At 34.9% G+C, this 16,868-nt stretch overlaps 2 protein-coding genes across 5 annotated transcripts; one reads left to right on the top strand and one right to left on the bottom strand.

Annotated features, from left to right (window-relative positions):
- The first annotated feature begins 950 nt into the window (after positions 1-950).
- On the top strand, positions 951-12,102 carry LOC120114834 (serine/threonine-protein phosphatase 4 regulatory subunit 3B-like). 4 transcript variants are annotated; one of them, XM_039135626.1, is made up of 24 exons: positions 961-1,304; positions 2,576-2,656; positions 2,791-2,890; positions 2,973-3,057; positions 3,208-3,257; positions 3,627-3,706; positions 4,091-4,150; positions 4,498-4,597; positions 4,705-4,782; positions 5,046-5,110; positions 5,217-5,285; positions 5,366-5,443; positions 5,522-5,617; positions 7,911-7,981; positions 8,134-8,211; positions 8,322-8,415; positions 8,566-8,664; positions 9,364-9,578; positions 9,667-9,781; positions 10,449-10,580; positions 10,660-10,767; positions 10,846-10,955; positions 11,039-11,134; positions 11,236-12,102. In XM_039135626.1, the coding sequence occupies exons 1-24, from the start codon at positions 1,260-1,262 to the stop codon at positions 11,756-11,758; spliced, it is 2,628 nt and encodes an 875-aa protein (XP_038991557.1). In that variant the 5' UTR covers positions 961-1,259; the 3' UTR covers positions 11,759-12,102. The 4 variants fall into 4 exon arrangements, 2 of the variants coding, with proteins under 2 accessions (XP_038991557.1, XP_038991549.1); XM_039135618.1 differs by having other exon boundaries at positions 962-1,304; positions 11,230-12,102; XR_005515429.1 differs by lacking the exons at positions 9,667-9,781; positions 10,449-10,580; positions 10,660-10,767; ... (1 more) ...; positions 11,039-11,134; positions 11,236-12,102 and having other exon boundaries at positions 951-1,304; positions 8,327-8,418; positions 8,569-8,664; positions 9,364-9,500.
- Positions 12,103-14,641: 2,539 nt separating this feature from the next.
- Positions 14,642-16,438, bottom strand: LOC120219085 (DELLA protein RGL1-like). Its single transcript, XM_039215936.1, has one exon. The coding sequence runs from the start codon at positions 16,436-16,438 to the stop codon at positions 14,642-14,644; it is 1,797 nt and encodes a 598-aa protein (XP_039071867.1).
- Positions 16,439-16,868: the final 430 nt, after the last annotated feature.

The following is a 16,868-nucleotide window of genomic DNA, read 5'->3' on the forward strand; positions in this document are numbered from 1 at the left end:
AATACGATAAGAACGAAAATGATAAATTGGGTCTAAAAGTGACCCTACCAAAAGAAATCAAATACACTCAAATTTGATTAAAAAAATAAATAAGTACATCTATCATATTATTTTTAATAAATCACCATGTCAGTACAATAACAATCAACAATAATCAAAAGAAAAATTAATATAATTAAATAAGTTTGAAATTTATAATTAAAAAATATGAAAAATTATTGATTTGTATTTATCTATCACATGGTCAAAATGACCCTAAAACTTTTCTAAATAATTATAAACTTTATATTAAAAAATAATCATAAATTTTTATTTTTATTTTTTTAAAAGGAAAATCATATAAGAGGTTACTAAGTTATGCTCAAGATATCATTTTGATCATTAAAATTTTCAAAATCAATAAAACAATCATTAATTTTATTAACATTTTTATAAATTTAAAAATGACTATTTTATATTTTAATAAAATTTAATGATCATTTTATTGTACTAGGGTGATTACAAGTGATAATATCTATTCTAAATATTTTTAATCATTTGGTAATGACACTCAAATAACGATTTCCATTTTATTATAATTTTATAATTTTTTTTTATTAATTTGGGAGTAAATACAAGGTGATATATGTTTAAAGAACACTTTCAACAATTTGACATTGAACGCTCACACTCCTGACGTTCTTAATGCTCAAACTCGAGACCTCAAATAATAACAACAATTCATTTATCATCAAAGTCGTTTGTGCTATGATTTGATAAGTTTAATAACTACTTTATAATTATTAAAAATTGATAATAATATTATTAAATTTGAAACTTCAACGTTAAAATAATGATTTGAGCATAATTTAATGACTTATAATATAATTTACCCGGTTTTTTAATTTGCTTTTTATTTCCAAGGACAAGAGACAAGAGGCTCTTCTTAGCGCTGAAAAGAGAGAGAGAGAGAGAGAGGGGAAAAAAAAAACTAAAAAGAAGAGAATAAGAGCGGAAAAAGAAAAAAAAGTTTCTTCAGCTTTCGTTAATGGCGGTTAGGGTTTTCTGTTGATCACCTTTCACAAAGGAAATTCTTATTTCTGTCCCGCCTACTATCCCAACAGCCCGCGCTTTCATTTCTCTTCTTGTTTCCCAAAAACCCTAATTCCAGGGTCTCCCCTAAATATCTCAATTTCAACTTCCGAGTCCTCAATCTTTACGATTCCGCCTGGCTATTTTGGGATTCGATAAATTTTGAAATCGGAGAGCGAGAAGCTGCGATGGGCGCTCAAGAGAAATCTCAAGGCAACTCCAATTCGCTGCAGGTCTGTTCATCTCTCGCTCTCCTCTTTTGGTCCCTCTGTAAGGTATTTAGTTTTGGCTTTTGGTGTTTTGTTTTTATGATTGGGGAATAATTGGAATTTACGGAGTAAGTGAAGTTCTTTTCTTTGGATTAGTTTTAAATTAGTTTCTGCTTTATAGGTAAAGTTGCGACTCTATTCCCTTGTTTCATAGTATTAATCATTAGGTTTTGGTTTGAAGTGTTTTGGCCAGGGCTGTGTTTTAGTTTTAAATAAATTTTACGCATAAGAACTTTGGAAAAAGTTATGATTCATGTTGCAGTATGACTCTACTTTAGTTGATGTCAAAGGATGTGTACTGGAGTAACTAGACTGTACTGAGTGCACGAAAAAATTGTTATTCCTTCTACCTGTTATCTTGCTTATTTTGGTTAGGTTACTAGCTAACCGGGATTTTAGCTTGTTATGTTAGTTAATTGTAGATATTTTTTCTGGGGAAAAATCCTGTGTGGATAGACTGGTTTTACTGTCAGATTTTAACTTCCTGTTATCTTGGAGTGCCACAGCTCGTAATTATTGATAATCTTTTTTTTGGGGGGGGGCTGGTTGGTGGTTGGAGGTGGTTTTCAGATCAGAAGTTTTTATTGTCGGCAGTGGGATAGCTTAAATAGTATTCCATGTCCAACTTGTGTTTATGGGACTATGAAATGATATCATTGTTTAGTGAACTAGATTTATACTTTTCATGTGTTGTATATTCTGTGAATTCGGCACTAGTTTGGGAATTATATTTAAACATTCTCTTCATTTCTTGATCAAATTTTATCTTATGAGGGAATGGCTCAGGTAGCAGCTAAAGGTTTAACTTCATGCTGTGGAACACTGGAACTATGCAGTGTTTTAATGATATGATCCCTTGATACACCAAACTTTTTCAGGAAAAAATATTCCACGAACCTTTCACACCAATTAAAACCTCCAATCTCATCATTTTTACATGTCATCAATCCTCTCAAATCATAGCTTCCAAAAGTAACCACCCATAAAAAAGATTTACTTGAAAAAAAAAAAGTGAAGACTCACCCACAAAAAGGATGACATGGAGAAAAAAAGGTGAAGTGGGTGGTTTAGTTGGTAGGGCTGAGAATCATAGATGAGGTGGTGGGAAGGGTTCATAAAATAAAATTTCCTTTTTCAGTCTTTGATGATTGTTTCTTTGAATTTTGCATGTCTTCGAAGTCTATTTAATTCCCCTCCTTTTCTTTTGGTTCAAAATATTTTACTTATAAATTCAGCGAGTAAAGTTCTATCGTTTGAGTGAGGATGGTAAATGGGATGATCAAGGAACCGGGCATGTCACTGTTGATTACTTGGAGGTCTGTTCAAATCTTCTATTTATTTAAGGATTCTGTGTTTTGAATCTGGATATACTGGGTTTAAGTTTTGAAAATAATTTATTTAGATTACAATGCCTTTTTCGTTTTAAATGAATGCACATATTATAATTCAGAGATCAGAAGAGCTGGCTTTGTTTGTTTTTGATGAAGAAGACAATGAGACGTTGCTTTCACATCGTATCCGCCCTGATGACATTTACAGAAAACAAGAAGGTATTCTTCTGATTTAACTAATATCCACGTCTATTTCTTGTGAAAGTATCAGTTTGATTGGATTATGTGCATTTATCATCAGATACAATCATATCATGGAGAGACTCCGAGTATTCTACTGAATTAGCACTTAGTTTTCAAGAGAACACGGGATGCTCTTACATATGGTAATAATGTTTATAAATTGCTTTATACTCTTTCAATGCTTTTGATCTCAATCTTTATATCCTTTTTCTTACAGTTCATCATCCTGGAAGTTTATGATGTCAACATTTATTTCTCTTCTCCCCTTTATTTTTGCTCTTTCTCTATTGCAGGGACCAAATCTGTAATGTGCAAAGAAGTATGCATTTCAGTTCTCTCAATGGTAAGCTTTTCTTGAAATCCTTGAAGCTCCTAATTATCCACTAAAGTTGATCAAGCATTGGATCCATGTAAATGGTTATCTCTCTTAGTAACCCTTGTCGAAACAAAGACTTTATGTTCCGGAAACTGGAAATTTTGTAAAAAGTGTTTTTTAATCAAATGATATATTTTTCCTCTGCCTTAGCAGTAGGAAGACCTTGATTAAATGGGATTCTTTTGTTGAGAGGTCATGATCTTCGGCCTTGATGCACAGAACAATCGTTTTCTGAGAGTGTGCAATGTTTTTGTATTAAACATGATATCAAAGTTATTGTTGTGCAATTTGGAATACCATCATGAATAACAACTGTTTCGTATGTTATTACCACAGGTGAAACGTTTCACTCAATGAATAGTGAGTTGACGGAATTGCCAGCTGTGGAGCTTTCAACTCTCCCCATAATCCTCAAGGTTCTAATGAATGATTCTGTCCCCTGATTGCATTCTGTTTATCTTTATTTTTATTGCATGGCATGATTTTTGGGGTTCTTTCCTAAAAAAAAATTCTGTGTTAATGCTTTTCTTATTTTATATGATTTAAGGGGGTTTATTTATTTATTCGTCTTTATTTATTCTTTTCTTGGCTGTCTCTATATGAACTTAGGTTATAATCACTTGTAAATTGTAACAGAGAGTAAGTGTTCTGATTTCATTTTCTTTTACGTGATGTTTTTTAGTCCCTATATTTTCTGTATGCTCTGCTTATATTTCTTGGAAAGCTTCTTTAGATTACCCTATTCGGGAATACCTTTTTATATGTTTTTTTTCATTAAGTTGGTCGAGTTTTCCATGCAGACTGTGACTGAGAGTGGCATTTCTGATCAGATGCGGCTGACAGAACTAATATTAAATGATGTATGCTTCTTTGAAAACTTTGCTCAATCTTATTATTTTCTTCTGCATCTAGACCTTGTGCGGTTTAGCATTCTGTGATTAACTGCCAATGAGCCATTGATAGCTTTGGTATTCTGTCATATTAAGTAATTAGTTGTGGCTGTGTTCTGAATATAATAATTTGGTTTCCTCTGGCTTCTCGACCTTCTGAGATTGTGTAATCTCAGTGATCTTACATTTCAAATGGGAGAGAGATTAAACATCTTCTTTCTACATGTAACTATGAATATAATAACTTTCTCTTGGCTTTCTACCTGTGTCAATTCTAAATATTCAGCCATGCTAAACTGAATGTGGTCTCAATGCAGCTAGATTTCTTTCAGAAGCTGATGGAGCTATTTAGAATCTGCGAAGACTTGGAAAATATGGATGATCTTCACATGATATTTAAAATAGTCAAAGGGATAAGTTAACACACTTTCACTTGAACGCTTATATTTTTATTTTATTAACACATGCTTGTATTTTACAGCTGATTCCCTAATCCATGATTTATGTTATTGATTCTCTTACAGTTTTGCTCAATAATGCTCAAATTTTTGAGAAAATGTTTGGGGATGAATTGCTCATGGATATTATTGGTTCTCTTGAATGTAAGTATATCTCTGTTTGTTTTCAGATTTATCATAAGTGACCAATGCTGGATTGAATTGGATATTCAATTTGCAACTTTACGTATGTTACTGTTTGGATGTGCCTTTCAGATATAAAATCATATACAATAATTTTTTTATGCAAATAACTTTTTAAATTGTCATTTTTGAAAGTTCTATGTTTCATGTATATTTCCTCGAATTTTCCTATTATTTTATAGTTTAGCTTCTTTTAGTTAGATGGTTTCTTCTTTGGTTTGCAGACGATCCTGATGTTCCTCAGGTGCACCATCGTAATTTTCTGATGCAACATGTTATTTTTAAGGAGGTAATTTATTCTTCAATGGGTTATACTGCATACCGTGGAGGTGTATATAGGGAGTTTAAATTTGGTGAAAAAAATGTAAAAAGAGTTTATTCATATTGTTTTACAGGCTGTTCCAATTAAAAATTCAACGGTCCAATCAAAAATACACCAGACATACCGTGTTGGTTATTTGAAGGTAAGGATCTTAAATGTTTACTCACGAGTCCTTCTCACGTCTTTTGTTGTGTAATTCTTGCTTCTGATTACTTCCTTCAGGATGTTGTTTTGGCAAGGGTATTGGATGAGGCTACAGTTGCCAGTCTCAATTCTATAATTCATTCTAACAATGCTATGGTAAGATATTTATTGCTTGTTAATGTATTAGGCTGTTTGTTTCTTTCCCACTTAACTAACCACGATATTGTTTTGTAGGTTATATCTTTATTGAAGGATGACAGCAACTTTATTCAGGAATTGTTTGCTAGGTTGAGGTTACCCACCACATCTGCTGAATCAAAGAAAAAATTGGTAAGTACTGACATTGAAGTTTAATTGCATAATTATTTTTCATTTGGTTAGGAGTGTTGCTTCATTTACTATGAAGCTGATTGTTATGAGCAGCAGATTCTTAGAGATATAACTTTGTTGACTTTCAGTTTTAGCCCTTCTCTTTTTGATATTTGAGTGAGATGATTGATGTTGTACTTCTTTAATCCATTTAGATGTTAGATTTTTGCTTGAAATAACAAAAAGAATCCTTGAACTTCATCACTTTGTCTAGGTAAGTCCTTTGTTAGCGAGCCATATCAGGTGTACAAGCGCTACACTTATGAGACAAAGAGTGGGCAGCAAAATAATTAGTTAAATAGTTTCTAGAAGTTCCTTTGCTTCAGTTATTTTTTATGCACTTGTGTTTCCTGTTTTGTATGAGGGGGTTCCCCCACTTTAATTCCTGCAGTAACATTTTTTTGTTTATTAGGAGGCTATTCTTGTGCTGTTAGCGTCAGTTTCTCTTCTGTATTTATGACATCAGAAAATTTGTGAACAGTTTATACTTCAGACTTCATCTTATTCTCAAGAGGTCATCAGATTCCGTTCTTAGATCCTGAAAAATCACATCAAAGGTTGAAATCAGAAAAAACCCCTTACCTCCCTCATCTTCATACCCCATTGGCCCATTCCCTCGTTAAATAGACCCATAATTAGAATACTAGATCCAGTTCAAGAGACCATAACATCCTTATACTTCTAGTGTACCCAAATACGACGGTAACCTAAATTTTAGGCTGAAATATCAAAAAAATCCTTTAAGCTCTATCACTCTGTCAAGGTAAGTCCTTATACTTCTATTGATCCCAATATGACATTAACCTAATTTGACCAAAATTTGTTATTAACCTTTAATTTGCATTGAAGTATGCACTTTTCCTTTATTAGTACTTAATAGGCCCTTAACTTTTAATTTGTATGAAAGCCCTTAACATAAATTTATCTTTCTGTTGATATAAAAGTTTATTTGGGTACAAATCGAAATCAAAGAATATGGGTTTATTTGGGTACAATAAAAGTATAGGGGCTCACTTAAGAAGTGAAAACAGTTTAGGAGTTTCTTTTAGTGTTTTAATTTTTACCATATATTTTAACTCATTCATAAAATATTTAGATTTAACTGAGGTTAAATGAATTAAAGCTTAGGTCTGGGGTGTCAGTTTTCTTATCCGTTTACCCTCCCTTGCTTGTACTTTGTCTAAGGTGATTGATTTTTCTGTTTTCTTCTATACATTTAAATGCTAGATTTTTTTTAGGTCCTGAAAGGTGTTGCTTTAGGTGAGGTCAAATATTTGAATGTTTTTGATTTGAATATCTCAATGTTGGAAAGGGAGCTAGGCACACTCAAGATGCCAATTCCTCTATATAGCCTGAGGGCTGAGGCCCAAGGCGCAAAAAGAAAGCGCTCACCCGAGTAGAAAATATTGCATACATATAATAATAAATAAATGTGTAAAATATATATATAAATGATGTAATATGTTATAAACAATAACTAGTTAAGATAATTTTTATATGTTTTATAAATTCAAAACACTGTTCTAGTTTAATAATTAATGAAAAATTTATAATAGAAAAATAGAAGTCGGGGGAAAAATAATTAACAGAAAAAACAAATTATAGAATAATAATTAAAAAAATAAGGGTCTTTACCTTAGAACTTGAACGTTTGAGGGAGGTTAGGTTTTGAGTTTTGATGATTTAACAGAGTTCAATGTAATTAGCAGATAGTATGTTTATAATTAATAAAATGAGAAAATGATATTAAAAAACCCCCTTAAATTAAAGGTTGGCTTCAGAAAACCATGGTATTTGAGTGTTTTTTTTAAATAATAAAAAATATAGGAGAAAACTTTTAAAAGTCAGCTTCAACGGGTATTTGAGTTTTAAAGGGAAAAAACGAACATGAGAGAGATTTAAAAGTTGGCACCATTGCTTGGCTTGAGCTCAGTGGGCTTTTAAGTTTAAAATAAATAAATAAAAAGTCTTAAAGTTAAAAGCTGGTTGCTGCTTCACCTTGGCTAGGTTTATGTCACCAAGCCTTCAAGCTCAAAGTGCAATAAAGTGTTCTAGGGCAAGTTCCTAATAAAATCTCTTTGCCTGAAAAGATTAAAGGCAAAGTCTCCATATCCCGTTTCACTTTAGTGCCTAGTCATGTGCCTTAATAACACTGGAATATCTATTATCTGTGGCTCTTTTCATGGTTTAACTATATGATTTATTCCAATTGATTTGGCACCATTCATGTTGGTTTTCCTTTTTTTTTCTATAGGTATATTTCTTGCGTGAATTTTGTAGTTTAAGCAAGAGCCTGCAGATGGTGCAGCAGCTTCAACTATTTAGGTAGGCTTTTCTACAAGTTAGATATCCCGTATCAGCATTCTTTTCATGTTTTTATCTTGATTCTGTAAGCTACTACTTATCCAGAACTATATTTCAAACTATTATTTTTTTTATATTTTATGGCTGAAGGGTTCCTTTTTTCTATCATTTAGGGATCTTATAAAGGAAGGTATCTTTGACATTATCACTGATGCTCTGCAGTGTCAAGATAAAAAGCTTGTACTAACGGGGTAATGCAATTTTAGCATCACTTTAATATGTTTCTGACTTCCTGCTTAGCGTGTAAACTTTTCTTTCCTCTAGTTACAGTCCTAATAATAGGTCTCGATTATGGATGCAGGACAGACATCCTCATACTGTTCTTGAATCAGGATCCAAACCTTCTGCGCTCTTATGTTGTTCTTCCGGAAGGAATTCCACTTTTAGGACTTTTGGTATGTATTTGTTTTGAGATTTTTGGATGGTATGATGCACTTATTGTATGGAAGCATTACCACTCGATGTACTTAGGAGATTTCCATCACTGTGTTACACATGTTTAAAGTGGAGATAGAATTAGAACTAATATAGTTGTATGCTCACAGGCTAAAGGGATGATAACAGATTTTGGGGATGATATGCATTGCCAGTTTCTTGAAATTCTTCGTAGTTTACTGGATTCATTTGCATTGTCAGGAGGCCAGGTACCTGCCTTAATCTTTACTTTCATGTGCAAGTGTTATATTTTGGTATATAGGGAAATTGTAGACTTACACTCAACCTGAATTACATAATAATTGGGTAGGTTAAATGAATTCCTCAAGGTCACATCACTTTATGGTCTAGCTCATCCCTTTTTAAAAATATACCCGTCTTAAGTTGATTTACTGCACATGAATATGCTTTTCTTTATTGCGGGTCTTGGAGAAGCACAAAATTCTGTAAATTAGATTCAAGCATGGTTGGAAGATGAGAATCCTGAAGACAAGTTGAATTGGTTTCTTATGCATAGAGTTATAGAGTCAATTAGAAGATGAGTTCTTGTAAAAGTTGGCTAAATTTCATTAGGCTTCATTTCAAAAAAAAATAAATCATTAGGCTATGTTTAATCCCCTGGTTGCTGTAGATTACTGAGAGGTTGTTGCCGTATAACTTTGATATCATGGCAGAAGAAAGATTAGCATTTGATTTTCATGCCTTACTCGTATTATGGCAGCTGTGGAAGTTTTGGATGTGTTGCATTTTGTTTTTTATTATATGTATCGATTTATTATTGGAAAAATGTCAAACTTTCAGTTAAGATTTAATTTATTTTCTTTCTGCTGATTTCATTGCTAGTTCCTTTTTTATTTACTAGTTCCATTTCTTTGAAGTGCTTGGCTTCATATTTGTTTTTGTTGCAGAGAGATACGATTATTGATATCTTTTATGAGAAGCATTTGGGTCAGCTAATTGATGTCATAATATTATCATGTCCTGATGAGGTTGGCCAGTCAACGAGTAATTTGGCAAGCAGTGGCAAAAGAGTTGAAAGTCAAAATAGCACGAAGCCTGAAATTCTGTTAAACATATGTGAATTGCTTTGCTTTTGTGTTGTGCACCATCCTTATAGAATAAAGTAATCTCTTGGATACCTTTTGTGTATCACCTAGAAAATTTTGTTATATTAATCTATTATATTAATTGGCCTTCTCTTAATTGTTCAGGTGCAATTTTCTCCTTGACAACGTTATTGAAAAAGTTCTGTTACTTACACGGAGAAGGGAAAAGTACCTAGTAGTTGCTGCTGTTCGCTTTGTTCGAACTATTCTCTCTCATCGTGTAAGCGAGTTCAGTTTAAGCTTTAGAATAAATTCTATCCCATCAAAGTTGAATTGTTCACACTTGCCCTTGATGTTATCGTTAGAATGAAAAACGGTATTAATGAAATGAATGAAATTGGAGGTGAAACTATTTACCATGTGAATTAGTGTCTGACTTTGCTTTTAACTGTTCTTGCTTACGGAGACGTGGGGAATTAGTTTCTCAGTTTAAAGATCTATCTTTTGAGATATGTGGTATGCATATGTGGCTTTGATTCTTACATTTTTACCTGATGTTATGTGGTTACTCATTTGACCCATTTCTCAAAGTTGACATAATCTTGGGGCCCAGAGACTCCAAACTATAAAGGACACATACCATCTCATATAGAGGTACTATGAATAATATAAATATGGTTTGCTAATTGTCAGCAGAATTATTAATGGAAAGGATGGATGTATTCTCTCTCTTCCCATCTGAAATTTCCCACCTACTTGATTGCGGTGCTTGTGATTTTTTTTGGGGGTACATTTTCCATCTTTTGCATTTGTAAGTTATAATTTATAGGACTGATTTTCCGCTTTTAACCCCAAATTAGCAATTTTATGAATGCTGTATATTTTTGGCAATCTGATGAAAAGCTGTTACATGTTTTCACTGGTTAAATTAAGCTTTCATCTTGCAGGACGAACACCTGATCAATCATTTTGTTAAGAAAAACCTTCTCAAACCAGTTGTAGATGCTTTTGTTGCTAATGGAAATCGTTACAATATGCTGAACTCGGCAGTCTTGGAACTTCTTGAATATATTCGCAAGGTGCATATTTATCTTATCTATATGGCTATGTTAGACATATCTTGATGATTCTTTCTGCTAATAACTTTGTTCCATGCAGGAAAATCTGAAATTATTAGTTAAATATATAGTTGATTCGTTTTGGGATCAGTTGGTTAAGTTTGAGAATTTGTCATCCATTCACTCTCTGAAAGTCAAATATGAACAGGTATTCCAGTTACCTACCTATTCTACTGCTGAGACTTCCATATCTAGAATTTCATTGATATGATTCGTCTGTTTGCAGTGCTTGGAAAATTGTGGAACAAAAGCTAATGTTAATGTGTTGGACTCGAGAAAACGAATTGATGAGCGTGCCCTTGAGAAAGAGGAGGAAGAATATTTTAATGAGGACAGGTATACTTTCATCAACTGATGAACTGAAACTTTTTCCCCTAAGCCATTTCCACTATAATGATTATATCTGGATGTATAAGCAGTGACGAAGAGGATGCAACATCTAAATCTCGCACTCGGAAAGTACAGCCTCAGCCTGTTTCATCAGATGGAGGTGCTGCAAGCTACCCATCTTTAAGGTATTTCAGTGACATCTTCCTAGATGATGGAGGACTGAAAATGCTGTACAGTGTGCTTGGGGTTTCATAATTTATATATTTGTTCGATTTTGTAGTCCGAGATCTGGTGGACTCGTCGACTATGATGATGATGAAGATGATGAAGACTACAGACCACCTCCCAAGAAGCAGAGTGAAACCTCAGAGGATGAAGGAGCCCTGGAGTCCCTTCGGTTGAAGCGAAAGTTGATTTCTAGGGAGCATGAGAATGAGAGAGCTTATAAGAAGCAGCGTCTGGGTAAAAGCTCCAAAACAAGAGATAGTGTATTTGCTGCTTTGTGTTCAACCCTAAGCCATGCAGTCCTGCCAAGTAAGAAAACTGCAAACGCCGTGCCTTTATCTAGTCGATCAGCTGATGAGAGCAAAGGCTTGGGTGAGGACAATCATACAGAGAAAGAATCTATCAGCCCGAGAAGTTCTGATAGAACTAGTTCAGAAGAGGACAACCACAGAGAGAAGGAACCTCCGAGAAACTGTTCAGATTGTTTGCATAGTCCCTCAGGCAGTAGACAACAATTAAGCGGAGAGGACTGCCTCTTGATACCACCAAAATCCTCACCTGAAATGGCTGTTAATGGATCTTAAGGGTAATTTTGGAGAATCTTATGCACAATTTAACCCGTTTTCTTGTTTGTTGTATTCGACTCAAGAATGTGCTTGCTGGTTATCAGTATGGACTACCAAAGAAGTGGATTCAGAGAAACACCAGGAAGTCAAGAAGGAAATTCAGATTGTTTGTCAGTGGGAGGCGATAGATGATCTGCAAGCAGAGGTCGGGTAAAATTATACTCCATTATGCAAATGTCAAGAATACCACCAAGCCTTTTCTGATGCTTTGAGCTGAGCTTTGGACTTTATGCTTTTAGCCTCACCGCCAAACTGTTGCTTCTGTAGAACATTACCTGCTTTTTGGTCTTACTTTTCACCTTCTTTTTCCTTTTCTAAAAAACAATTATTCTACTTTTTTTTCAGCTTTGTGAACCGAGAGAATGGGCAGTAAAATTTGGCATGCACAAGTGTTGGTATTCCTTTTGTTGAGTTTTTGTGGTGGGTGTGGCTGCTGGTATTAGAGAGGGATGATATATAAGATTAGTATTGGCCAAATTTTATTTATTTTAGGGCTCAAAACCTCATTTTTAGACCCAATTGTATACTTGAATTTGGTATTACCCTAATTTTTTTTAACTTTGAAGATGAGGGGTGAGCATGGGTTGGAATAAATGCCTAAGCTAATTCTCAAATTCATGCCCATGTTAGCAATTTTAGATTTACAATTTCATTTTCATGTTTTTTTGTACTTTTCAATGCAATATTTAATCTAAACTACAAATTATATTTTTTAAAAACCATAATAACAGAAAATGTCGTAATTTAATTTTAATTTTGTTTAAATATTTTGTTTTGTGACAAAATACTCATTGGATGGAAACTGTTGATTGATTTAGGATCAATGTTCATCGTTGAAGTAATTAACTTTATGTCTAAAGTGATAGTATTACATGTGATGACATCATTTATGTATATATGACACGTATAACATGTTACATGTTATCATTTATGGTATGTATTATTATCATTTTGAACATGTGATTCATTTTATTATCAATTTGAATACGTATGACTTGTTCCGTTAATGACAAATGTTGATTGTTATTTAATTAATGATTTTTTTTATCTAGCTAGGAGTTATTCCGTGTTAGAATGAAAATTGAAGTTTAACGTGTTGAAAAAGAATATAAATCAAAGTAACGATTCAATTAAACATTGAGAATATTTTTTTTTATCATTATGTCTTAAAAAATTTCTAATAATAACCTCAATGGAAGTTATAGGCTTATAGCTTATAATTTTAATTTAAATATTTAATAAATTTAAATATCTGGAAATTAAACATTTTAATTCTTTTAAAATTTGATTCTATTTCTGTTTCGGTATGCACTCAAGATTACTAGCAATTTTGTGTTCGTATTTTATCAGATAAAATAGAGTACAAATGTAGTTTTTTTTGGAATTAAACACTGGTATTCGATCTATTGACCGACTAACTCAGATCATGTATTACAGAGGCGAGGGCAACTGTCTCAACCCAGTTTGCTCCATTCGCAAACACCAAGATTCGAAACCCTGACCTTGTTTAAAGGACCTAGTGTCTCATCCCACTACTGGTTGTTGGTTACAAATGTAGTTTTTGATTAGTAGTAATACATGTAAATAAATTTGCTTTGATTGATAAAGTACATCTATAACTTAAAACATTAGCTTAAATCCACCCCATAAGGTTTACCTGATAAAACTCAATACACTCAAGTCCAAGGTGATACAGAAGCAACACACGTATGTATGTTTTCTGTTTCATTATATTCATTTACATACTTGGCATGGTTATTGCTATAAGACCATAACAGTTGCTCTCATAAACTAGTAGGGAGGGCGGCAAGGAACCGGAAACGCCGCGTGGTACTGATACTGAAACTGTGAGGGTGGCCCCGCCAGTGCTGTCGGAGCGGCTGCGGGAGTAACACTGTAAAACTCATAGGGTGAAGGTCCAACATGTTGTGATCCACCTGCAGAGCCATGTGGTTTGCCGCTCTTGCACTTATTACACTTGCTGTTAAGGCCAGCACCCATGGCTCGATCCGACTGGTGTTTATGAGCGGCGACGTCGTGAACACCTTGAGCGGCGCCTTGGATCGCACCTTCGATGGCGGCCAAAGGGTAAACCAGGAACCGATCGGCTACGTGGTGCAGCCTATCGATTCCATGCTCTACCAAATCACTCACATGGTTCCTCACCTGCTGGTTCCTCCCCATGGCCTTGGTTCTCTTCGCTTCTTTTCTTCTCTTTGCCTTTGGCCGGGCTTGTCCTCCACCTTCATATTTATAATGCAGAATTCATCTATATTTTCCCTCATGTTTAACATATAGTTACAGAGATACGACTATTCTCTAACATCCATCTTTATATTCGAATTCGAAAAGTAAAACACAGGAAGAGGAATAAAGTTTGTGGTTGAAGCTTGAGGTGCAGAGCTCATATTCTTGACAGCACATTATGGGTTAGCATTGTGAATTCGTTGTTACTTCTTTTATCTTCTGCTTGAAGCTTCAGAAGTTTCAAAATATTGAATTAATGATTCGATATGTCGACTTATGCTTAAGATTTTATGTTATTCGGATAAAGGATAACAAGAAAAATATCTAAAAATCTTTATAGTTGCTTGTCATTTACATATGATTTCATACGTTAGTGCTCAAATCAAGCCCCTACGAAGAAAAAAAAATTCGGTTAATTTTGTTAATGATAATTCGGTTCGGTCGGTCACCGTTTTAACCGAATGAACACCCCAACAATAATGGGTATATTTAAATCAAAACTAGTCGATTAAGTTTAGTTCGATTGATATTATTATTGGTTTACCATACAGGAAGACGTAGGAAGCATCAAAGATTAGAGACATTTTTTTGGGTTTATAGAAATTTCCAAACCGAAATTGAATGCATCGGCGATCCCTTCCAACCGATGAGTAGTGTTTTTCCGTTCATATCAAGTGTACAACTAGTCCCGTCGACGAAAGTGTTGAGAATAAGGTCTACCTGGTACATGGATGACATGCTTAATTCGGCTTCCTCCATCCCGTACCGAACGAAAAACGCCCTCCAAACATCGAACTTCACGTGCCGGACCTTCCTCTCGTCACCTTCGGTTGCTATCATGTTCCGAATTCCCTCACCGAAAAACACTGATTCAAGGATCTCTCTGTTTTTACTATCCTGCTTCATGCAAGTTGCGGTGCAATCGAAGTATGCGCTGAAGAAAAACAGTACTTCGACGAAACGGTTCACGAAGATGGGCGAGTTATGGTTGCCTTCGACTTCGGTTACCACCATTAGACAAGGATTCATGACTCTGAGTACCCTCATTATGTTTTCGATCCGGTTCGGCTTCACGAGCATTCTTCGGAAAGCAAACGCTGCATACGCAACAATGGATTCTTCGGCATCGATTTCAAAGTGATCTTCTCTAAGATCCAACATGTCTGAGACCATAACAGCCTTAAAAGCAAAGGGTACTCCCAAACTCTGAGCAAAACTCGAGAGCCTCTCGCCGGTGCACTCGACTAAAGCCTTTGCTTCGGTTGAAACAGCGGTTATTTTCAGGAGCTCCAGTCGGCATTCGTGTTGTCGAGATGCAAGAGCTTGCATTAAGATAGTCCAATGAACACCATGTCTTACTGCAAGATCAATTATGTGAACCTTTTTCGCCTCGGCAACATTTTCTACAATGGCCTGGATCCCTGCAAATTGTGTAACCTTAGCAAAAGGAAATTCTTGATGGCACGCCAATACAATGGGGTTCATGGTCATCATCGCCTCATCGATATTGAACAATGGTTTCCACTTTAAACCCTTCGACGAACTTCTTTCGATCTTCTCTCGAAGCGCTTCGGAGAAATAATAGACCACTCGCTGAATCGGATTTCCAGTCTTTGACGACATGTAGTCACATTGTTTCAGCAATCTGCTTGCACTTTCATATTGTTGGTACCCTATTTTCTCAGCAGCAGCTAGAAGAAGCACGGCAAGCTCGGCATCTCTCGTCTCCCGATCCAACAATCCCGAAAAAGGAACATTAAAAGGATATTGAATCATGGAGATTCCGCCAACAGTTTGGCCACATGACTTTACAAACATCTCTCCAGCAATCCTCATGATTTCTTCTGTCGAAAATTTTCGATCTCCATCATCCCGAGCGTCGGATACGGTTATATCATCGTGGGCTCTTCTTTCCCCGTGAAATCGTTTGAATCCGTTGCCGTAGTTGTTCAGCAGTCCAAGCGAAGACAAACACAGAGGCTGCTGTTTCCCCTTCTTTGCCTCATCAATATCCTCACAGATTCCATAGTTGATCTGACCAAGCTCCGCGATTTCATTGAAACATGTCGGAATCAATGGAGATTGAGCATTGAAACTCACTCCATCAAGAAGACCGCAATCCTTAAAATTCTGTTGTTGCTGTTGCTGCTGCTGCGGATCTTGTTTTGATAAACCGAAACCTGTGGCAACCATTGATTCATCTCCATAGAATCCATAACAAGGAAAGGAATCAACAGCTACCATTTCACCCGACTCTTCAACTCCATAAAATCCACTTGGTTTCCCTTGATTACCGACGTTACAGCTCTCCAATTCTTTGTCAGAAGAGCTCAACTTATCTGGAGCTGCATAAATACTAAAGTCATCCCAAGAACACGCATCATTCCCCATGGTATACAGCAATGGAAACTAATACGACGAATGAAACTAAATAGAAAGCAGTCAATAATTTCAACAATTTCTATGCTGCAAACAAGAAGATTTTGATGATTCCAAGGTTGCCTGCATCATTTACTGTAATCAAACTATGTTACTCAAAATCGAATATGAACAAATTTCTTTTTCGAATATATGACCGATTCGGATATTTTAGACATAAACACTTAAAAAAATGAAGTGTCGGAGTAATATTTACATGTCGCGATCTACCTGATATCATAATGTCGGGGAAGTAATGAATCGGACAATTGCATGGTTACAAGCACTAAGAAAAACATAGAATGGCAAGTAAAACAAGAAACAACAGATCAAATGAATAGGACATGAGAATGAGATCTTACAATGCAGCCTGCAACAGAGGCTGGAGCTTTGTAATTGACAG

The sequence above is a fragment of the Hibiscus syriacus genome, unplaced genomic scaffold, assembly GCF_006381635.1.
Source record: "Hibiscus syriacus cultivar Baekdansim isolate YM2019G1 unplaced genomic scaffold, ASM638163v2 tig00000778_pilon, whole genome shotgun sequence".
NCBI lineage: Eukaryota > Viridiplantae > Streptophyta > Magnoliopsida > Malvales > Malvaceae > Hibiscus > Hibiscus syriacus.

What these genes read in the sequence shown, in the direction of transcription:
- LOC120114834 (XM_039135618.1), top strand. Translation starts at nt 1,260, where the DNA reads ATGGGCGCTCAAGAGAAATCTCAAGGCAACTCCAATTCGCTGCAG. An exon ending in ACGGGATGCTCTTACATATG is followed by an intron (nt 3,058 to 3,207) that starts GTAATAATGTTT and finishes TCTCTATTGCAG; the next exon opens with GGACCAAATCTGTAATGTGC. An exon ending in TTCCACTTTTAGGACTTTTG is followed by an intron (nt 8,416 to 8,565) that starts GTATGTATTTGT and finishes GTATGCTCACAG; the next exon opens with GCTAAAGGGATGATAACAGA.
- LOC120219085 (XM_039215936.1), bottom strand. Translation starts at nt 16,438, where the DNA reads ATGGGGAATGATGCGTGTTCTTGGGATGACTTTAGTATTTATGCAGCT.